The sequence below is a fragment of the Pygocentrus nattereri genome, chromosome 4 (assembly GCF_015220715.1).
Source record: "Pygocentrus nattereri isolate fPygNat1 chromosome 4, fPygNat1.pri, whole genome shotgun sequence".
NCBI classification, from domain to species: Eukaryota; Metazoa; Chordata; class Actinopteri; order Characiformes; family Serrasalmidae; genus Pygocentrus; species Pygocentrus nattereri.
Window position 1 is genome coordinate 33,751,746 of NC_051214.1, and position 24,430 is coordinate 33,776,175.

Sequence of the window (24,430 nt, forward strand, 5' to 3'; positions counted from 1 at the left end):
AAGAATAGTTACATGAGAGGGAACCTGTTAGCTGTAATAAATACTCTGGGGTGAGATGTAGCGATTTCAGTCCGACTCTCTGTAATATTTCTTTGAGGAATAAAGGTCATAACGTAATGACCACAAACTGATTTCACACAAATCTGTGTGAATATCTGATGGCACATCAGTGAGGTGGCAGATTGGGATATATATTCATACTGCCTTCTGCTGGAAGGTAAAGTTGTCCAAGTTTGTTCTGTGGTATGAAGATCTAGAAAATATGGTTTGTTATGTTATGTTGTATGTTGGTAACATGTTATGTTTTGAATATCCCTTACATTCTATATATGCATATTGGGTCCTTTCAAGGTTGAAGGTGATATTGTTATACTGTGAAGTATATTGGATTTCTTTCAGTCTTAAAACTGGTCTAGATGTGTTAACTACAAAGTTTAACTTAACTGTAAACGATGCATGATGACATCACAGTCCTATCAGTATCTGCAGATATTTGCTTTAAAAATATAGCATCGGACAGGTGTTTAATTCAGACCGATATTTAATTATGTATTGTACTCTGGAAGTGCAGAACATTTGGGTGATCCAGCTGGGTCTATATCAAATCCCCACAAACCTTTAAATATTGGCTTTGGTGTCAACATTGGCAGATATGTAAATTAATAATATGGGATATTGGCATCTGCCCATTATTCCCATATTGGTGCATTCCTAACTGCAAGTTTTGAGTCTTATTATTGTGCAACTAGCTGGGCTTTCCCAAGGTCAGAGATAAGTAAAACAATGACATGTGTTTGCTTGAGGTTTCTCAGTACTTGTGTGTAGTTAACTAAGGATAAATTCTACACCTCAGACCAACATTATTGTGACTGTGAAATAGAGGAGATCTATTGTAAGGCTCTTATTCTGGTTTGGTTGCATAGATATTTTCATTTGTAAGAATGGATAACATAGCTCAGTTTCTAGCTCGTCTGTTTTGCTACAAGCTGGGCAAAAGTCTCAGCCATGATTTAGTATGGTGATGTGTTTGTTGAAACAGTCTAGTAAGAAAAGCTATTATTAAGTGTTTTTCTATTATTATAAAATTTCATTTTACATGGAATTAATCAGTTATACAAGCTAATGTATGAATGGCTGAAAGCCACTTACATGGTTTTTAATACATGGCTTGCTTCATGAAAGATCGCTATTGTCTAGCTGACGAATTGTTTTTACAGATGTGCTAACATTGTGCTATTTCCAAGATAGTGGTTATTTTTGATGGTTATCATCATCATAGTCGTCATCATTGTCGTTAACTGCTTAGTCCAGATAGGGTCGCGGTAGCAGTTGGGAGAGCAGAGAATCCCAGACGACCGTGTTCCCTGCACCTTCCTCCAGCTCATTCCCAGGGACCCAAGCCGCTCCCAGGCCAACTTGGAGATGTAATCCCTCCAGCGGTTCCTAGGATGACCCCGGGGTCTTATCCCGGGAGGCCGTGCTTGGTACACCCCCACCGGCAGGCGTCCAGGGGATATCCAGTTCAGATGCCCGAAACACCTCAGCTGGCTCCGCTCAATGCGGAGGAGTAGTAGCTCTACTCCGAGCTCCTCTCGAATGGCTGAGCTCCTCGCACTATCGAATAGAGTGTAGCCCACCACCCTGCAAAGAAAGCTCATTTCTGCCGCTTTGGCCGTCTCATGATCCCTCTTCCCATCACTCATGAATAAGACCCCGGGATACTTAAACTCCTCCACCAGGGGCAAGTCCTTTCCCTTACCTGGAGTGGGCATACCATCCTTTTCTGGGCTAAGACCATGGACTTGGAGGTGCTGATCTGCATACCAACCGCTTCACACTCAAACCGCTTCAGTGAGCGCTGGAGGCATCCGTGTGATCCAACAAAAAGAACATCATCAGCTGCAAAAAGCAGAGATGCCACCCTCCGACCACACAATGCTCTCCTAACCCCGACTACGCCTTAACACCCTGAAGATCACGAACAGGAGTGGAGACAGGGCAAAACCCTGGTGGAGTCCACTACTGAAAGGGTCCGACTTAATGCCGAGTATACAAACACAGCTCTCACTCCGTAGTAGCCCCGGCACACCGTACACCTGGAGGACCTCCCACAGGATATCTCGGGGAACGCGGTTGTAAGCCATTCTCCAAATCCTTAAAACATGTGTAGACTCAGTTGGCAAACTCCCATGCCCCTCAACAATCCGTGAGAGGGTGAAAAGCTGGTCCATTGTTCCACGGCCAGGACGGAATGCGCGTTGTTCATCCTCAATCTGAGGTTCAGCTATCGGTCGGAGTCTCCTTTCCAGCACCTTGGCATAGACTTTACCAGGGAGGCTGAGCAGTGTGATACCCAATAGTTGGCACACACCCTCCAGTCCCCTTTCTTAAAAATAGGGACTACCACCTCTGTCTGCCAGTCCAAGGGTACTGTTCCTGAGGCCCATGCAATAATGCAGAGGCGCATCAGCCATGACAGACCCACAATATCCAGAGCCTTTAGCATCTCTGGACGAATCTCATCCACCCCTGGTGCCTTGCCACTGAAGATCTTGCCAACTACCTCAGTGACCTCCAGCAGGGAAATGGAGCTTGACATGCCAGAAGAATGTCTCCCGAATTAAGGAGTTCTTCAAAGTGCTCCTTCCACCGACCGACAATATCCTCACTTGAAGTCAGTGTTTCTCCACCCCTGCCGAATACCCAAACCACTCCTGAGTTGCCGGACAGTTGTCCAGAACCTCTTTGAGGCCAGATGAAAGTCTTTTTCCATGCCCTCACCAAACTCCTCCAACGCCCTGGATTTTGCTTCTGCCACTGTTGCGACTGCCACCTTTTTTGCCTCTAACCGATATGCTGAGTCGGAATTCTTTCAGGCCAACCAGTCTCTGAAGGCTTTTTTTTTCAGCTTGACGGCCTCCCTCACCACTGTCCACCAGGGGGTTCTTGGGTTACCGCCCCGACAGGCACCCACAAGCTTTTGGCCACAGCTACGCCTGGCAGCTTCCACAATGGAGTTGTTGAACAGGATCCATTCAGACTCCATGTCCCCTACCTGCTCCAGGACATGAGAAAAGCTCTCCCAGAGGTGGGAGTTGAAAGCATTCCGACCAGGGACCTCTGACAGTCGTTCCCAGCACACCTTCACTATTTGCTTGGGCCTACCGGGTCTGACCATCAGCCTTCCCTGCCATCTGATCCAACTCGCCACCAGATGGTGATCAGTTGACAGCTCAGCACCTCTCTTCATCAGAGTGTCCATAACATGTGGTCCCAAGTCAGATGAAACAATACACAACAGTCAGTTTTCCTGACCCTCTCGTCCACTGGGACAAACTCCAACTGCACGGCCACCAGCCAGGGACTTGTGAGTATCCCCACACCCGCCCAGTGCCTCTCACCCTGTGCAACCCCTGAGTAGGAGAGGGACCAACCCCTATCCAGGAGTTTGGTTATAGTGCCAACACTGTAGGTGGAGGTGAACCCAACTATATCTTAATAGACATTAGGTGTGCTGTTCTAGTCTGGAACAGAAACCTGCACCCACACCAGCCCCTTGTGGATAAGATTGGGCACCCCTGCAATAGATGTTGGAAGATTTACTGTGAGGATTTGATTGCATTCATCCAAAGAGCATTAGTAAGATGTTAAATAACTCTGGATAGCAATCGCCACTTCAGATCATCCAAGAGATATTGGATGGTGCTCAATCACTGTAGAGAACACAGTTTCACTGCTTCACAAGCCAGTGCTGGGGGGGTTTATACCCCTTTACAGTTGACACTTGCCATTGGACATGGTGACCCTAAGCTCATGTGCATCCCATTCTTCTTTTTTTTTTTTTTCCACATTTCTATGCAGATTACTCAAGCTATGCACACTAAAATTCAATGGATACGCCTTAATATAGTAATCATGACTTTCTATTGAATTTAAGGTGAGGGACTAAATTAGCATACAGACGCTAACAGTTCAAACTTTGCTCTTGGTTCCTAATTGAATAGTTTTTATTTCTGCAACTTTCTTTTTATTGCTGTGCTACCATGTGACACAAAGTGATTATGTATTTTCATAGGTTTTTTAATGAAGTTCTGTACATTTAAGGCCTTTAGCAGTGAAATGGCCTCTATGTTGTTCTGTTAATTTCTTTGAAATCAACCACATTATAATACTCAAGTCTCATTGAAATACAGTAAATGTTCTAGGAAGTAGTTTTTTTAATTAGGCAGAATGTTAACATTTGCATTTCTCTTCAAAGCACGAAAGTCCTGTTTCCAGTAGTAAATAAAGTAAATAACATTTAATTTAGTTCTGCATGACTTCTATAGGTTGAAACGGTGGATACTTCTTGCACATCTCTGCACAGGTCAAGATACCAGCAAAGTGATGCCAACAGTAATACAAATGCCATGCTCACATGGGAGATGTCCTTACTCTTGTTTCAGTGACACAGGTCAATAGCGCAGATTCCTCAGCTTGGTGGCGTTATTATTTCCAGGATCCTGCCTTGTCCTGTATGAGTAATGTGTAACTAGCTGTCTATCGGCTTGTACCAACACCAGCTTGTTTGTCATGTGGCATTTACCAACATACCAGTTCAGATTATCCTCAGCTTGCCTGAGTAGCACCATTGCTGCCTAGGCTTAGGTACTGTACTGCTGGTTGTCTGTGTAACCCCATGAAAGAGACTTACCAATCTGGGCTAGCTGCTGGTTCTCCTGGAGTGACCCCTTGCTTACTTGTCCACAAAGTTGCTATTTTGATAGCAAAGTGAGTATTGAAAACTGAACTTTTCTGAGGCTATTGCTGAAGAGGGCTCCAGTGCTCCCCTGCATACCACCCCTAATGCAGGATCCTTGAGCATGATGAATTCTCATTCCCTTACATAGATCAGAGGCCTTTGTCCTTAGCTGCTTTGAATTTAATCCTTTGACTCCTTTCTGAAGTAGCCACACAGAAGCTCCACTTCACTTCTTGGCCCAAAGGTGGATGCTACCCTAAATATGCATTCGCCCACTTTGGTGATTTGTTGGGTGGCTACCTTATCTGGCACAGTAAACTGGCCTTGATTAATGTAGGCCTGAATTCTCCCTCCTTCCCACAGTCCCAGTGTCCATCAGCCTCAATTGTCTCCTCATCTGCAAAGATTTGATAAAGAAACTTGTGCCTTTGAGGCCTTTTTTAGATGCTGAACTGAGATTCTGGTGACCCTAACAGATGTTTATTACTAGATTTTAAAGCCTGGAAAACATGCCCTGGTGGATACCCATGTGTCCTCTCTGGTTTCCTCTCATTGTGGAACTTATTCACTACATGCTGTGTGTTCTCTACTCCTCCAACCTGCATTATACAGTTGGCTGACCAAGACGCCTCTCTTCAGGCAATAGCCTACATTGCCCAATATTGTGGTGACATCTCAGCATATCCAATTAATAGCCAAGACAAATTCTGGCTCTACTGTACAAGGCCTGCAGAACTACCCTAAGGAGTCTTCCGATGGCTATTCTTGCCACCAACATGTTCTCACAGCTACCACAGTTTAGCCATTTCAGTTCACTGCTGGAATTATTTGTACTGGAGATGCAGACCCAGTCAAGACTAATGATACGTTTGGCTTATGTAAGACTCTGCTCTTCTGTACAAGAGATGCTAGAGCTTAAATGCCTGTTAAATCCCTGTTGTTAAACAGAATTCCTATTAACATCTTTGAATATTAAACCTTCAATAAGCTACATGCATTCTTGTAAATCTTTTATGTTATCAAATCCTAGTTGCTGTTGGTTTTTTTTTTTAATTAGGTAGAATTACAACTTCTGCTGCAGTTCTCCTCAAGGCAAAAATAATCCTTTTTCTATGAGGTATGGGGGAGTTCTTTTTCATTTCTGTCAGCTGCCCTTTTCTAGGAAGCTTGCTCTATCCTTAGTACAGGTGGCACTGAGTAAGTAAGTCCTTCAGTATAGTCTAAAGCGTGGTACTCTTCTTGATGCTTTAGAAAGTTTACTCATTTTGCATGGTACTTGTGACTGTTTGTTCATGATGCTGTTGATCCAAACGGTTTAAGGAAAGTCCTAAAAGATGTTTGTTTTCACACACAGCAGTGAATGTCACCAAAGGCTACCTTTATGCACTCAGTCTATGAGCCACTGTACTCCAATTGGCTTTGACATCACAGTATTATCAATCTGGTGTTTCTTCCTAAAGTCTTGTAAAGAGATTTATTTTTTATGTTGGCTTTGGTCAGTCATTATAATATTGTAGGTTGAATTTGCATGAATCAGTGATCCCAAGTTCTTGGACGGAGTGAACAAAGTTAGGGTGACGTTTTAATTCCTGTGAATATGTTGTCTTACTGTGTTTCTGAAGAGGGTGAAGCATTGCTCTGTCCTGTCTTTCCTGCAAATAGTAAAAGCACTGTTTCTGACAGAACTGATGGCCCATATGAAAATGCTCCATTTCCTCAGGGAAAGTTGTATATTTGAGTGGAGTCCTTTGAGGGCAGGCGTGAAATGCTCTGTGATGTACTCTGTGCCTCTGCACCTGCTCCTACTTGATAGAAAAAATGAAGTCTTAAGAAATTGTATTTAAAAGTCAAGGAAAACAGCTATGTTTTCATCAACTTGAGCACCAAAAATGTTTTTAATCCATGTTTATTTCTTTGTCCTTGGAAGGTTCTGGCAGGGCCGTACTAGAGCCTATACTTAATCATTGTGCAACTTACTGCTCTTGGCAGCTTTAGTCAGTGTGGTGGCATACGCTTTTATGACTGTGCCCTCTGTGTTGATATTGCTGATAAGACTGCAAGTAAAATGTTGTGCGGTCAAGACAGATGACCCCTCCAGTGCTTCTTTTGTGCTTGGTAAAACTGTGACCTCAGTCCTCCTTTACGTGATTGTTTTATACTCAGTCAGTACTGGCTTCCAGCAGTCGAAAATTAAAAGTAAACTTTTTAAGCAGTGGCACCTTGCCTGGGTCAAATGAGCTGAATAGCCAAGTTGCATAAAGCACTGCACACACAGTGAGACCTGAGCTGTAAATTTCTCGTCAAATCCCCATTTGTTCCAGGATATTAAGCTCAATGCCTTCCTCACCCACGCCTTCCTCGAACACGGGTAGTTTCTCTCACTTTTTTCTCTTTGTCTCTCAGTAGTGGGACGTTGTGAATATGGAATGAGATGGAGTCATTATCTCGTCATTCTCACTACAAAGACAGTTTCGGTCATAAAACATTTGCATTTATGTATAAGATATATGGAGCCAGGTTTCTCTGTTTCTTTGCTGTAGAATTTTTTTAAGCTCCTGTAAATTCACTTACTGTTGAGGTCAGTTGTGATGTGGTATTACTGCCATCACAGTATTTTGTGTCATCAGTTTTTCAGTTGCAGTTTCTCTGTGCTGATTGCTTCTTTTTTTAGCCAGGTTCTGCCTTATGCTGTAAGAAGAGAGAAACACTCTAAAAGAAATATCTAAAGATTTAATAAGACCTGCCTGATGTATGTCCATTACTCCAAATGTAGAAATGGACTATTATGTTATGGCATTGTGCATCAGCATTATTCTGAAAATGCTGTCTTAATTCAAGTATAATTTTCATTGCTGTCCTTGCTTTGTTTTTGTTTGCGGTTTTATTAATTTCTTACTTTCTTTGGGCAGTCCTTCCGAATAGCCTTTTGGTTTGTAAGTGCATCTTCATTATTGATTTATTGCCGTTGTCACAAGTACAGCCCATGGTGATATTGTTGCCTGCTTTTCTATGTTCCTTGCTGTGCATTGGGTTAACGTATGTTAGCATCTTGGCAAATTGACAAATCTTCCAGATGTTTGAAGTGTTATTTTATTTATTTATTTATTTATATTTATTTATTTATTTATTTATTTTTGATACATGCTCTGAACTAACCATTTGGCTCTTGACATTACATTTTGGACCCCACTTTTGTTTTCACTGTAACAGAATAGGCTAAAGGCCACAATACTCAATAAGGCTGAGACCTGGCCTGGCTATTCTATTGTCTTCTTATTCAGATTTTTTGCTTAATGTGTGTATATTAGCCCTGTGATAAAAGCCAATAGTGACTGTAATATTAATGAGTAAGTCATTCATTTATTTAATTATTTCATGCAAACTTGACAAAATGCAGTTTTCTGTAAATCTGCCTGGTACCACGATGACTATATAAAAAGCGATTAATTGTTATTAAATACTGTGCCTGTGACTGGATATGAGGCACGTACAGACAGTTAAACAGTTCTTGATCCTAATGTTTGATGCTTTTGTACAGGCTTGTAGTTCAGGACAAATCAAATGATGTTCAATCAAAAAATATTATGATCAAATGAAGTTCAAATCAAATTTAGTCAAAGGAGAGTTTACTTGTCCCATGCATGGCAGTAGGGTTCAGCCCCATCTTAGTGAAGCACTCATTAGGTCCCTAACGGTTTGTACTGGCAGTGTAACAACCTTTCTCTGCATTAATACCACATTTATTGTATGAGTTTATATAGATTACATTTTTCTAAAAACTTGTCTTTTAAGTTGATGGAAAGAGGTGTAACATATTTAGACCGTGTCTTTCCCAGTTTGAAGAATTATTGGTTATTAATTCTAATTTGAGATCCTCTATTTGCAATTTTTTGTCCAAATTGAAATCTTTGAGTAGATCTAGGGTATATGATGATTGACACATGAGCCTATGGAGTCTCTGGTTGTTTCTGGACTTTCTGTTGGTTGCAAGGTCCCAGCTGGATATAATCACATCTGACCAGAGTTAAGTGCTTAAGTAAACTCCCTCTTTAAACTGTCAAAGTGAAGCTTAAACTTTTTTTGGTCTCTCTCTCTCTTTCCTCATTTTTTGTTTTCTGTGTTAAATTCTTTCTATACTTTTATTATTGTTGCCAAAAAAAATTGACAGTAAATGGCTCATAGATAATTTTTCTTAGTTTTCTCTCTCCCCTTTCCTCTCTTCTCGCTTTTCTTTCATTTCCTGGGCCTCAGGTAATCACAATCCCAGCTTGGTGTTAATCCGAATTTCATGGCCTCCTAATGGTGTCCATTAAAAGCAGGCTCTGTAGCCAGTGTACCTCGTCTGTCATGTTGTTCTGCACAAATGTTAGTGTGGAATGGAAGCATCCGGCACAGCAGTTGGTGCTGAAACCAATGAAAACCTCTGAGCCAGCCAAGTGATTACAATATATCTGAAGTCATAGCAGTGCTTCAGGACGATTGCCAAGGGGACTTTATTCCAAACCTTGTCGGCTCTTAACTGTAGATCACATCTTGGTGAAAGTGGCTCCCTCCTTATCACCACTGAACATTTGTCATGACTGGTGAAGCCAAGGAAAGTGAAAAAAATGTGATGTACATTGTTCATTACAAAGGCTTTAAAATGTATGAAATTATTTTTTTATTTGAATGAACACCTGCAAGTGCACTCACATTTGTGTGGCAGTTTTAAATTATTTGAAGCATACTTAAACATGCTTGGCCAAAGTTGGTTAATTTTATTCCTTTTCAGAAATTCTGTCTGATATACAGTACTGTGCATCTTTCATTCAATTTCCAGCAAAAATGGCAAATAAGTACAAGTTATTTAGAATATATTTGTGAGGAGGTTCTATGGAGTTAATTTTGTTCCAAAAGTTTCAAATAAAGTAAAATCCACAAGCAGAATGTTGTATGGAGTATAAAAAAATAAAAAAAAATAAAAAAAGATGCAGAAAAGAAGATACAGAGGGACCCCTGGGGATCATGGGAGCAGTCGTGCAAGACGTTCTGAAAAATCCACAGGTGTTTCTCATAATCCTTCTACTGTGAGAAGACAACTCAAAGGAAATGAAAGGATGTGTATCTGTTAAAGAGGCTGTTACGGCACAGGTGTCTGTTAGCTGACGTAACAGATCTGACGGCTGGCGCTTTCCTCCGAGCACATTTGGCTGTCCAATGACGTTGCGTGAGCGGCAGTTCGAAAAAAAGCAGTGCTTGGTTTCACAGGTCTCGGAGGGAGCCTGTGCTAACCTTCACCCTCCAAGTGTTGCTAGTATTGTGTGATCGGGGGAGTCCTAAGTAGTGGGTGGAATTGGAGATGACTAAATTGGGGAGAAAAATCAGGTTAAAAAAAAAAAAAAAAAGATGCCACGAGAAGGTCAAACAAGGAAGCTGCTGGTGTTCTCAGAAAAATGAACTTTTCAACTCAGTCCAGACCTCAATAGTATTGAATGTGTTTGAGATTATGTGGATTATGAGAAGCAAAAAACCAACCAACCAGCTAAACTTTGGAGGTGTGGAAAAAAACATATCTAAAGATTCCTTTGAAAAACTGAAAGCAGATCATATGAAAAGGATGGAAGCTGTAATAAAGGCAAAGAGTAAATACACTAACAACTGAAAATTGTGATGTATTTAGTTGTTGAGACTTCTGTGTAAAATATAGGTGTTCTGCTTTTTTTCAACAATGAAAATGGTTGGAAATTAAATGAATAAAGGGTGGTCTCTGACGTTCCACTGTAGTGTGCACAATTTTACTGGAGCAACAGAGGCGTGAAGTAAACAATCCTAATAGTTCTGTAACAGATCACTGGAGTCTTTGCTGGATCGTGTTAAGAGTAATCAACTAAGGAATAAATTATTGCAAATGTGCTATAGAAAGTTTTATTACAGCACCTGACAAGTGATTTTGAATGATTGCCTTCACATTGTCTGAAGACAATTGTCTGCTAAACATGGGGCAATATGGAAAAAATATAATATTGCAGTACATTTCCTCGATACATGATATGTATTACAATATTTGTTTTTCTGAGATTAAAGTTGGAAGAGACAGAGAAGAATCAGTAGTGCCATTTATAAAAAGGACACAGAGTCCTACTGTTCAAGTCATCAAAACTTTTTTAGACACTATATAGATCACTTTTTGCTAAGAGTACTTGCATGTCGTCTAAGGGGCAGTTGTAGAGCCTCAAGTTTGCAATAGAATGATTGCTTTAGGCTGGGGACTTTTCTTCTTGACTTCCCATCCTTAAATGTTTCTCTGTGCACTGCAGACTTTGAACCAAATCACTGGGTAGAAGGTATTAATTGTTCACTCTCACATCAAAGCTCCTTGGTCTAAGAGAAGTTAAGTAAGTAAAGTCTTGGAATTTTCTTCAATGGGGCTCTCAGACAGCTTACTTACTAGCGATATACGGAGAAGGCTAATGATTCATCCATCGTTCCATGTTCTCTGAATATTTAGAATTAGGCCACTTGTTTCCAAAATCTTTTTTTTTCTTCTTCTTCTTCTGTTCCTTTTCAGTTCATACACCCACACAAGCACACACCCACGGTTTTGAATGTCCTTCTGATTTTTTATTTATTTATTTTTTTCTTCTTGTGAGCTGGTAGAGAAGCTGTAGCGCAGATACTGGGGAGATGCGTTTTACCTCTGGGCATGTTAATGTGCGCATCACTGCAGTAGGCGAGTGGAGCCTTTGACTGATCTGCTTCATTTCCAGAGGCATAGACTGAATCATCTATCGATCGAGATGCCTCATTAAGTGCCACCGCTGTGTGATGCAGGGCAGAGTGACAAACAATGTCCTCTCTCGGGGATGACCTTTTTCTTCCATTCCTTTTTTGCACTCTTTTGCTCCTTTGTTCTTCTGCTCTTGGCTCTCTCACTTCTGCCCTTACAGCCTTGTCCTCTTGCCAACTCTCTCTCAGATGCCTGTTACATGCTGCCTACAGGCATTGTTATAAAACATTTCTATTTTTAGTTGTTTTTTTTTTTTGTGTATGATTAATTTAATCTGTGACATCTCTCGCAAACATACAGAGGCATACACGCACACATGCACTTATCCAAGAACATACCATACCGCAAGCTTAGAGTAGGTGTTAAAAGCTACAGAGATTAATGAAGCATTACTAATGTACTGTGCACATTTACAAGTGTGGAGCTCCTTAATATGACCTCTTCTAACCAGTGGTATCTTACAGCTCCCTTTACACTATAAATGACTAATTCTTATCACCTTTAGTTATAGCTTAAGTATGCATGCTCCAGTACCATTTTATATTTGTTTGGTGGATAATCGTTTATAACGGTTATATTCATACCTGAATTTCACATTTTAAAGGAGCATTCATACAGTATAATAAATTATTGGAAGCATTATAATGATTGATGTGAATATTATGTTCTTAAACAGGCAGTAAGGCTTTTAAATTGCTAAATGACCAAAATATTAATATCAGTATATGGTGATATACAGGCCTAAGCAAAAGTTTACACCACGACTGGCAGCCAAAATTGAAATTACGTGAAAATAAGTTAAGAGCACAAATTCTGTATATTTGCTTAGTTGAGCATATTAGGAAAAAACAAACCACAACATATTAAATGAGCCATATCTTGCGCCACAAGCCACATTTTGTTTTTTACAATATGTTAAATTCAGCAAATGTCATTTGACCAGAGGTGCCAAAACTTGTGCATATGACTTGATTGTAATATCATTAATGGATATTTTCACATAAAAAAAAAAAAGTCATTAACAGTGTTGTGATGTGGACTCGTCTGTTAGATCTGGTCAGTGTTTTATTAATACAGCAACCAGGCAATGCAGCATAATGGGTAATGTTGATATGCTATTTACTGCCTGCATGTTGAGTAGGTTCCTGTTTATATGCAATTTGTGGAAATAGAGTGTCACATTAAGAGTGCCCAAATAACATTTGTGTTCATTTTCCAATAGCACACTATGTCCCTGATATTTCAAAATACATACATCAAAATCTAGCACAACTGCCAGTTGAAAGGCGACCTCTGTGAATGTGAGAATAGGAAGATTGACTTGGTCTCTGTGTCTTCAGCGGGTGTCTTAGAACAGAAGACTGAGCTGATGTGGAATGTAGCGCTCTTCTCTGTGCCAGGCCTCCTTGCCTCCGCAAAGCTCATTTAACTTAAATGTGCCTCACCCTGTTGCCTCCTTCTCACCCAAACGCTTAATAACATTCACAGCGTGGTACATGCTACGTGCTAGCATGCTATGTGAACTTTTAAATAACGCCTGGCATTAGTGCCACTGTGGCACAAAACGCACCATGTCTCCCTTTATCGGTGGTATAGAGGAGTTTTTGAACAGTTAACTAGAAATATGAGGCAAAGGAGACTTTTTTGTCACAATTTTGACTTTTCTACATTCCTGTCATGCTACAAAAAACCTGTCCAAGTGTGTTTTGTCATTGGCTGTCGCTGGGGGGCGCGGGGGGTGGGGGTAGGGTGTAGTTACTCTCCTTGAGTATCTCGTGTACGGAAGACTTCTAATGCTATGCTCCTGCAGGTCTAATGATGTCACTATGGTGCTGAACCTGAAAGGTAATTTGATTAATTCTTTCATCGTAGCCGTTATGTGTTTTATCATGGAAACCCATATTTCAGTATAGTAAAAATATAATTTATTGTGCAGCACTAATGTATCACTAAAAATGTGAGAACACAAAACCATCTGGTTAAGACAGGCAATACTTGCATTACGTGTCAGTCTTTCACCATTTTATCATCTTACACTGGGAATTCAGTGTTCCTCCTGGAATCCTTGAGATATGTACATCCACACAGGCATAAGTTATACTTTTTTAATCCCACAAACGGGGTAATTCCACCTCCGCATTTAACCCATCCATGAAGTGAAACACCACATACACACTAGGGGGCAGTGAGCACACTTGTCCGGAACAGTGGGCAGCCCTATCCACAGCACCCGGGGAGCAATTGGGGGTTAGGTGTCTTGCTCAAGGACACCTCAGTCATGGACTGTCGGCACTGGGGATCGAACCGCCAACCTTCCAGTCGCAGGGCCAGTTCCCTAACCTCCAGCCTATGACTGCCGAATATTATAACTCAGAATATTCTCACTCTCCCTGTCGGGGAATCGAACCCTAGTCTTCTGCGTGACAGGTGGAGATGCTGTCCACTATACTAACGGTAGCATATGAAGCAATGACCACATTTTAATATTCTTTTTAATAACACTTATAGATATGAGACCTCATATTATATGTAGCCTCATTATATTTGTTGATAATGCAGGGTTTTCAGTGACTACGGTAATGGCTGAGTGTAGAGACTTAATATCCAACCTGCAGTGTGAGGGACATCGCTGTACAGCCTCAAAGCCTTTGCCTTGCATTATCTTTTGGGAGCATCGCAGTACAGGCACAGTTTGTTATTAATGTTTTTTTTCCCCTTAAAATGTTATCCCACTGTTTAATAAATTTAAGTGGGGAACTATTTTGGCAGGTACTGGCAGGGGGGACAAGGCTAAATATTTCTGGCGCCGCATGAAATATGCATGCAGTGACGCTTTTAATTATTACAAAGTGCCGTGCTATTCCAGGCAAAGGATTCCAACACACACACAGAGTCACACACAAACTCTTTACATCAGCTGTCTGGGACTGTGCTCATGCTTCAACAATTACCATGCATTATTTAAGAATGGGAGACAACTCATTTTCCTGCACAGCACTGGGTCTGATGGGCCCCCCCACTCTCAGGTAACAGCCACTGTAACAACCAGACCCTTTCCTGCTGGTCAGCCTCCCCTTTAATGACCACTAGTAAGTGATTTTGTGTGTGCTTGGTCCATTAGCAAAAATTTGGGTGTTTCCATTGATATGAACATTTTTGTTCCTTCTTTCACTACTGTACATGCACACTGAAACCAGTTTCATATAAGCTATAGTAGTGACTGGTCTTGTTTATGCTGGCCTTGTTATGAAAGCATCTCATGTCTTACAGTGCTCAAGTTTATGCAAATACAAAACATACATTTTGAAATATTTTCATTTCCTGTGGAAGAGCAGTAAAGTTGCCTGTATACAGGCAGTCCAGGCCAGCCATGACTAATTGCTGTGTTTAGGAAGGTGACATTTATAAATGAAGCTTCAATTCTAAGGAGCAAATGCACATTGTTGATTAAAACCGGCTGCGTCTGAAAACCTGAAGGGGTTATATTAGGGTAAGTAACGCGCATGAATGCATACACGCTACCCTGTAAATACTGCAGTGTTATCTTTTTTTTCTTCTTTTTTTCGCTTTCCCCTCACACCCTCATTGCCTTTTCCACGTGTCCTTATTGCTCTCCCTGCCTCTGTTAAAATATCTACCTTTTTTAATATCAGAAAAGTTTCAATTTTCAATAGCTTTTTTTTGTTGGTAGTGTTCAAAGGAACACTTTTTCCATTTATACTATAGAAGCAGTGCTAGGTTGTGAAAATCACAGCTTGCAGTGAAGCTTGCCTTGCAGGCTCCTCCTCGTCACTTTGGCTCATAGTGCTCAGCAGAAAGGCTGTAGTCAGTGTCCATTCACGTGTGAAGGCCAGCAACTTCACCTCAGATCCGTTCCAGTCACACCTCGAGCTGAGCCTCCTCAGGCCGCCAACAGCCTCACACCTCTCCTGAGAGCAGCAAAACACTCCAAAGGACGTACAGAGCTTTTTCCTTAGCCTGCATTTATCTTACCTCACTTCTTACCTCCAAGTCTTTGGCTGGACATGAAACTTGACCCCCACTTTATCTAACCCACGTGGACAAGGGGAGAACATGCAAAATCCACACCAAAAGGACACTGGTTGCCCATCCGGAAATCAAACCCAGGCCCACCCTGCTGACCTAAAATGAAACAAGACCGGTTGTGTGGATCAATACCATTTAAAAAATATAATGAGTGAAATACAGTACAATACAATACAGTAATTTTCCCTAGCTAAGGTACTGAAGACATATTCTTGAGAGTGCCACCCCTACGTCAAGAGGAGTATTGCCCCAGTGGCTGCTTAGCCCCTTTTTTCTGAGCGTGTACATCAGAGACTTCTTGTTTATTGCAGTTAGAAAGCTAAATGTTTGTTTGCCTTGTACACATAAATGACTTCTTGATGCAAGATGGTGTAGCTCAGTTTTTGACTTTTTTCATAATTTAGGATGCATGTTTTATAAGTGCGTGTTTTATGCTTAAATCGTGATCTAGCAATGAAAAACTCCCAGAGCTTTCTTTTTCAAGGGTGTAAAAGAATTGCAACTGGAGGAAAACAGCAGTTTTACATAACAAAATTTGACTGTTCCTTATTTGAAAATTCAATCCTTAGAAAAATGTAATATAGCACAATTTTTAAAGAATTTTTATGTAGAGTTATCATTTCATTTACTCATTCATCATATTTTGTTTATTTCAGCTGACCTTTCCAGTTCAATATTTGCTATGAGAGTAGCTCTGGATTTGAGAAATGAGTTAAAGCTTTCCTATCAACTGAGAATTTTATTAAACTCATGAGTTTATTGCATAGAGTTTCAGCGGCCTCATTTAAATCCCATTCATGCAACTTCTGATTGACCATCAGTCCAGACTTGTACACTGTGTTGTCCTTCGTGTAAGTGTTGCTTTTAGTTTTGCTGTGATCTAGGGGCATAGATCCCTTCTCTGGGGGGATAATTTTTTGAACAGTATTTTGTATTATTTTTTATTTTTGTTTTTTTCCTTCTCAGTAAGGCATTTTTTCTGTTATGATTTTGCTTTCAAATGCACTCAGTCTTGTGGGTGAATACACATAAATTGCCCACAGAATCTGCCTTGGTAGTATTAATTACACTTCTTAAAGGAATGATATGCTGCAGTGCTTTCTTTGAAACCAGTTGCCTTCATTGTTGCTGTGTGGCTCAAATGTCACATCAGATTGTATGCATGGTCACTAAACAAGTGTAACAAAGAAACTAATAGCCTTCTCTTTAATTGCTTTCTCTGTGTGGACTGCTTTTAGACAGTCCCTTGTCTTAAATAATTGGGTCTTATCAATTCTGCTTCATTTGAAATCCATCTGGATTAATAATAATTTATCAGACTGTTGCATTAGAGAGGTAGGCTACTGCTTAACTCAGTTATGCTTGTTGAATAACCCTGCGTTGGCTAAAATGCTGTTGTAGTGCACATATTGGTATCAGCTGCATGAATCATTAATGAAATTAATGCCTTTTTCTGACTGAGTCAAATTCATCTACCCTGATGCTTCTTAGAGTGTGTTATGGGACTACAGTGATTGAACCCTTTACAAAAGTAAGTCCAGTTTCATTTGTGATGAAAAATAATCCTCTTCCTGAGATTCTGCCTTTAATAATGGACCGTTTGAAGTTGGTAGTTGTTTTAGAGCTCTTTGAAAACACAAAATGGGTCAATTTAAAGCAAATAGCAATTTTGCAATACTTCATTGTTTTGTCCCTGGAGAAGCAGATCTAGGGTGATTGCAGGGTGTCCACTCTGTTGAGTGCTCTGACTCCTCCAAAGAGCTTTTGTGCTACTCATTTATAAAGGGACATGTAGAATATACCTTCCATAGTCAAACCCTTTGCATGTTTGCCCTGACCCTTTTATTTTGCAAATGGAAATTTGTTTATTCTCAGGTTTTTTTTTTCTTCATCTCTGTCATCTGTTGTCAGGTACATTTCCTGACCAATCTACCACAACCATCCTCTGTCCTCAATTCCATTGTTCTCTCCTATGCCTCAATTTGATTACATCTGAATAGAGTTGCAAGTGCTCCACAATCAACCTCTTAGATGAAAAAGAAAGTATAAAACAATCATGAAGGTGACCATATGATATTTAGAATAAAAAAAGGGAAGTGGTTGTTCATCATATGGAGTGCAATGTGACTGCACAGTCAATGAAAGCCAAATAGGAAATGCTAACAGCCAGAAGAGGAAAATTAGCTAAGTCCTTTTGGGCTCTGATTTATGGAGTACATCTGGGCTGCTTTCCATTGTTTTCAATTAGAAGTTAAAACACGGCCTCCTGTGTGCTAAGCAGTGCATTCCCACCAGCTTCCTCTTCTCCGACCAATTACACAGTGGACAGGTGCCGTGTGCTTCTAACAGATTGGCCCTTTTCCCTCTGCTCATTTTTCTCCCTTGTGCTTTGGAACATGGAGTACAAGCTCCCTAGTGTTGATTGACTCCTTTTTCTTCCCCCAAAATCATGATTTTGAAAGTAATCCTAGAGCAGGATAGGTAGTCAGTCATGCATTCAGTCATGTCTAATATACAGTTTAGTCTGGCTTCAGTGTATTTGAAATAAGAAGTTGCATATAATCAATAAGAGCTATAGAAAGTGCTTATGGACAAAAACCTGATCTCAAATTCTGAGTTTGTATGTGTAGAGAGGTTGGAAAATAGACTTACGTAGCAAGTGCTGAAACCTGAGACCAGACGTCTTCAAATCCAGACTTTGCATCCAGTTTCTGATCCAGGATTTTGCAGTTACTAGAATATGTGACATTAGATGGCCAGTTGTTTACATCAGCAGGTGAGGTAGCTACCAGTTATTACAAAAAACAGGACCGGAAACTGGATTCAAAGTGCAGATTTGAAGACTCCTGTTATAAACAGGATATATATTTTCAAGTGTATTGGCCAGCAGTTCTGAGCCACACCCTTAATTCACATAAAATTGAGGCTACATGCAGAATTTTATATAGAATGGTTTATACAGGATATGACTGATTCCATGCTTGATGGTGTGATGAACACTTCTTTCTGTCTGCAGATAGCGTGAAGCGCAAGAACAGGCGCAGACCGATTTGGGAGCGTGGAATCATTAGGAAAAAGAAGAGCAGCAAGAAGGAGGAGGCAGAAGAAGAAGAGGAACCTGACGAAGAGGAAGGAGCTGAAGACTCTGCTGGTGCTGGCCAGGGTGAGGCCAGTCTCATTCAGGATGAGTCCTCCAGTGACACCATGGAACCCCAGCCTGATAAACAGCTTCCCCAGCCCAACGGATATGCCCTGTCCACTGAAGAGGAGAGCTCCAACGAACCTATTGTAACTCAAGATCCAGGGGACTTCGATAAGGTTAAGACAGCTACCTCTAATGAAGCTCCTCATGGAGAGGAGAAAGAGGCATCTGTGGTCTCTGCCCCTCAGGACTGTGTTAATGGAGATGAGTCACTGGACAGCATAGACAGTGAGGCCCATGAGAAGGAATTGGAGAAAGGTGGAAAGGAGGTGATATCTCCTCTTAAAGGTAATGCACAAGATGGAATTGGTGATGCAGTCCAAGAATGCAAGACAAATGAGTGCATGTCAGCAGCAGAAGGAGCAGCTAGTGATGGAGATCACGACAGAGAAGGTACATTTATATGTTATATATGCATTGATACATATGTATTTGTCTTTACTGGAAAACTATACATCTATATATTATCTCTAATTCCTAAATATTCAAGAGAAACCTTCAGATGTTCCACCTGACTGAGTGATTTTCTTCTTAAAAATACTATTGTGAATAATAATAATATTAACAATAATAATAATTGAATGTTTCCCTTTGGAAAAGCTTGATTTCACAATATTAGTGTCCGTGTCTTATTTGAATAGATTTTTTGGGTTTGGCTCATTCATATCTTTTTGTAGTTGGTTTTGCAGAGGCTGCACAAATCATATTTAATTTAGTGATCATAATAGGAGCTATAGGAGAGAGAATTTATCATGTTAAACATCAAATATGCTTGAACATGCAGTCAGTGGTTTGTCAGTAAGCTCAAACATTTTGCCAGAAGTTAATTCATTTCAACTTTTGAGCAAAACACTACGTAGAACTTTGTAACTAGTAATATTAGTAGAGGAGGGCGGGATGGGCAGTCACACCAGGGCCCACGGTGAAGGGGGGCCCGTGGCAACTGACTTGCCTCTTTTTTTTTTTTTCCTTCATTGGTTCCCCCTATAGTCTCAAACTGCCCTTTGGGAGTTACGGAAGATTTTTCAGTTGGTAGACTGACTTGTCAGATGCAAAAGATGAATTCTACTAGAGCACAGTACAGCTACATCCATTAATATGTGGGGGGAGAATCTCTCACTCGATTGGTCTTTTTAAACCACATACACATTATGCATGTATCCATCCATCCATCCGTCCGTCCATCCATCCATCATCTTCCACTTTTCCGGGGTTTGAGTCGCGGGGCCGGCATCCTAAGCAATGAGGCCCAGACCTCCCTTTCCCCAGCCACTTCCACTAGCTCTCCAGGGGGGATTCCGAGGCGCTCCCAGGCCAGCTGGGCAATATAATCACGCCAGCGTGTCCTGGATCTTCCCCGGAGTCTCCTCCCGAGTGGACTTGCCTGTGACACCTCCCGAGAGAGGCATCCAGGAGGCATCCTAACCAGATGCCCGAACCACCTCAGCTGACTCCTCTTGACGTGGAGAAGCAGCGGCTCTACTCCGAGTCCCTCCCGGATGACCGAACTTCTCACCCTATTGCTAAGGGAGAGTCCAGACACCCTACGGAGGAAACTCATTTCAGCCGCTTGTATTCGCGATCTCATTCTTTCGGTCATTACCCAAAGCTCATGACCATAGGTGAGGTTGGGAACATAGAGCGACCGGTAAATCGAGAGCCTTGCCTTATGGCTCAGCTCTTTCTTTACCACAACACACCGGTAAAGAGCCCACATCACTGCTGACCCAGCACTAATCTGCCTGTCAATCTCCCGCTCGCCTTTTACCATCACTCGTGAACAAGACCCCGAGATACTTAAACTCCTCCACTTGAGGCAAGAGCTTATCCCCGACCCAGAGAGAGCTCTCCACCCTTTTCCACCTGAGAACCATGGTCTCGGATTTAGAGGTACTGATTCTCATCCCAGCGGCTTCACACTCTGCTGCAAACTGATCCAGCGAAAGCTGAAGTTCACGTCCTGATGTCCCCAGTAGGACCACATCAAACGCAAACAGCAGCGATGTGACCTTGAGGTCACCAAACTGGACACCCTCCATCCCATGACTGCGCCTAGAAATTCTATCAATAAAAATTATGAATAGAATTGGTGACAAAGGGCAGCCCTGATGGAGTCCAACTCTCACTGGGAACGAGTCTGACTTACTGCCGTCCATGCGAACCAAACTCCTGCTTTGTTTGTACAGGGCCTGGATGGCTCGTAGCAAAGAGCCATGTACCCTGTACTCCCGAAGCACCTCCCACAGGAGGAATATAGTGGAATGCCTTCTCTAAATCCACAAAGCACATGTGGACTGGTTGGGCAAACTCCCATGCACCCTCCAATGCTGGAGAGGGTGAAGAGTTGGTCCCATGTTCCACAACCAGGGCAGAACCCGCACTGCTCCTCCTGGATCCGAGGTTCGACTATAAGCCGGACTCTCTTCTCCAGTACCCCTGCATAGACCTTACCAGGGAGGCTGAGGAGTGTGATTCCCCTGTAGTTGGAACACACCCTCCGGCCCCCCTTTTTAAAAAGAGACACCACCATCCCAGTCTGCCAATCCAGTGGCACTGCCCCCGATGTCCATGCAATCTTGAAAAGGCGTGTCAGCCAAGACAGCCCTACAACATCCAGAGCCTTGAGGAACTCAGGACAGATCTCATCCACCCCTGGAGCTTTGCCTCCAAGGTGCTTTTTAACTACCTTAGCGACTTTGGCCTCAGTAATGGACAAGCGTATTCCCATGTCCCCAGACTTTGCCTCCTCACTGGAGAACGTGTCGGTGGGATTGAGAAGGTCCTCAAAGAATTCCTTCCGCCGGCCAATGACGTCTTCAGTCAAAGTCAATAGCACACAATCTCCACTGTATACAGTGCTAGTGGCACACTGCTTCCCCCTTCTGAGTCATCTGAGGCTTTGCCAGAATGTTTCTGAGCCAACTTAGTCACTTTCCAAGGCCTCACCAAACTCCTCCCAAACCCGGGTTTTTGCCTTGGCGACGACTGAAGCCACAGATCGCTTGGCCTGTCGATACCTGCCAGCTGAATCTGGTGTCCTTCTTCAGGACTCCTTCTTCAGCTTGACGGCATCTCTCACCTGGGGTGTCCACCACCGGGTTTGAGGATTACCGCCCCGACAGGCACCCAACTACCTTGCGGCCACAGCTAAAGTCAGCCGCTTCAACGATGTCCCTCACCTCCCCCGATATCTGGTCAAAGTTCTGACGCAGGTGTGAGTTGAAGATCAATCTGACAGGTTCTTCTGCCAGACATTCCCAGCAAACCCTCACTATACGTTTGGGTTTGCCTGGTCTGACCGGCATCTTCCCCCACCACCTGATCCAACTCACCACCAGGTGGTGATCAGTTAACAGCTCAGCTCCTCTCTTTACCCCAGTGTCAAAGACATGGCCGCAAGTCCGATGACATGACTACAAAGTCAATCATTGAACTGCGGCCTAGGGTGTCCTGGTGCCATGTGCACTTATGGACATCCTTGTGTTCAAACATGGTGTTTGTGATGGACAAACTGTGGTTTGCACAGAAGTCCAAAAACATCAGTATGTCAGTATACATGTATTAAAAGGTATTAAATCAGAGATGGATTGTGCAACTAGCTGGCTAACTAGCTTGGATAGTTAACTGCCCTACAGCATCACAGTTCATGTTCATACCATTGCAAAAAGGATAAGAGGAGGAAAGGAAGGTGGAGCTGAGAGTAAAAGAGAAAGTGTCCTCAGAATAACTCAGCAAGAGAGCAACAGGTCAGTCTATAGCATCCTCTACTCACCTGCTTATTGTAGCTGCTGATATAGGCTGTTTACCTCTGACAGGAGATATTATATTAGTTCACCACTGACCCGGATGATGTCCGCTATTGATTTTCAGACTCTTAACTAACTGATATTATTAACGTTGGCACAGACAGCATTTGCTTACAAAAATGGTCTGGTTCTGCTTCCTAGCGTAGCCATCTTGCAACTGATTTTTTTACAAACAGAAACAAACAAAACAGTCTTCAATTATCTGGAGCCCTTTTGAAACATCTGTAGTTCCTGCTCAGGCAAGATAATTTTTTTATTTATTAATATTTTTAGAGACATTAGAGTACTTAAGAGAATAGACATTGCATCATACATACAAAAATACTGTAACATTTAAAGTATTAAAGGAATCACTGAATTTTTACTTCCAAGTATTTAAAAACTCAAGGAATTGATCATTATTTGCACAGAAATATTTAAGTTACTGAACTTATGATCCATAAAAATATTGAAAACATTGTGATTTGATGTGTGTTAGCTAAACCATTTTCTTAAACTTTCTTGGATTAAGCTTAGTATTTGCAGTCACTAACCAAAACCTATTTTATTTAATCAATCATTTGTTAAATTAACCATATGCTACTGATGAAATTGAACAAATCCATACAACGGCTGGAGTACAGGAAATACACAGCCTGTAGTATCCATAATTCATTAAAACTTTAGTATAGCATACTGTATTGTTATTACCTGGCCAGTTATAAAGCCACAGGTATTTGACATAAACAATGATGTAATCTGACACCCATTTATTTTTTATAGGCACCTCTAAGGGGAAGAAGTGCCGAAAGCAGCAGAAGGAGGTGGTGGGAGAAAGGCCAGAAGAACCTCCGCAGCCCCCTCCTCCACCTGCTTTAGTCGTTGACCATCAGCGGCTCAAGGTAAGAGACTAGAATTAGAATTGTTAGAACGACACTCCTGTAACATAGTTACATACGAATAAGTATTTGGGGTTATATAAATCAGCTGTTCATGTCTGACATGACTTACCTACCAGATAAATGGTTGAATGACACATTCTCTCTCAATGGGAGTATTCTCATCATGTTGTAATACTGCGTTTATGACACAGACAAGCAAAAATGATAGCTGGCTATCTGCTCAGAAGGTTGCATACAGCCTTGAAATTATTTTTTTACTACATTGTAACACCTTTAACATTCTAACAACTTCAACTCCACTCTTATATTTGCCTTTCCCATGCTGACAGAGTTTATTTTATCACCCAGCACTGTTGCGATAGTGTAGAATTATTGAGATCCCATTTATAGTCCTGTATTGCAAGGTTGAAAAGTAAGAGAACGTTAAATCTTGAATAGTAAATGTAGGTGCAGCTTTGCTGTTATTACTCCCTCAGCAGTGTCACATTAGGTTGCCTTAATTTAATGTTCTTATTAAGAATGTTGAGCTGAAGAGAGATATATTAAAAAGTTTTTATCTTTTAACACTTGTCAGTATAGTGCATTCTTGGTAAAACACCACTGTCTGAAGTGTGCTAACTCCTGAGAGGGTGAAAAATCGACCTCATTGCTCCAGTCATACAGCTGATGTTAGAAGAACCTCTCACCAGTGCAGTGATGGCATCATCATTCCTTCCTCAGATCACTTTTATGCTCTGTGCTATACACATGCTGAGCCATGTTAAGCATCCTCTCCGAGCTCTGCAAATGGTTTGCATTATTGCACTTTCCACTCATTGAGACCAGATAAAGATACAAAGGCAAACATATTGTGCTCTGTTAAAAGACACAGCTAAAATCTAAACATGCATGTGTACATTGTGTAGTTGGCAGTGAAAGCAATATGTCTATAACTGTTTTCTTGATGCTTTGAATACAGCAAGTGTCAGCTGTGCTGTGGATTCACCT

The 24,430-nt window shown here is 41.5% G+C and overlaps 1 protein-coding gene across 2 annotated transcripts in view; it reads left to right on the forward strand.

Annotated features, from left to right (window-relative positions):
- The window catches only part of atad2b (ATPase family AAA domain containing 2B), an 83,899-nt gene that overhangs the window by 44,655 nt on the left and 14,814 nt on the right, over window positions 1-24,430 (forward strand). For both annotated transcript variants that reach the window (XM_037538012.1, XM_017683702.2), the window contains exons 25-26: window positions 18,571-19,149; window positions 23,325-23,443. In XM_037538012.1, coding sequence (XP_037393909.1) covers window positions 18,571-19,149; window positions 23,325-23,443 — 698 coding nt within the window. The remainder of the gene's footprint in view (window positions 1-18,570; window positions 19,150-23,324; window positions 23,444-24,430) is intronic.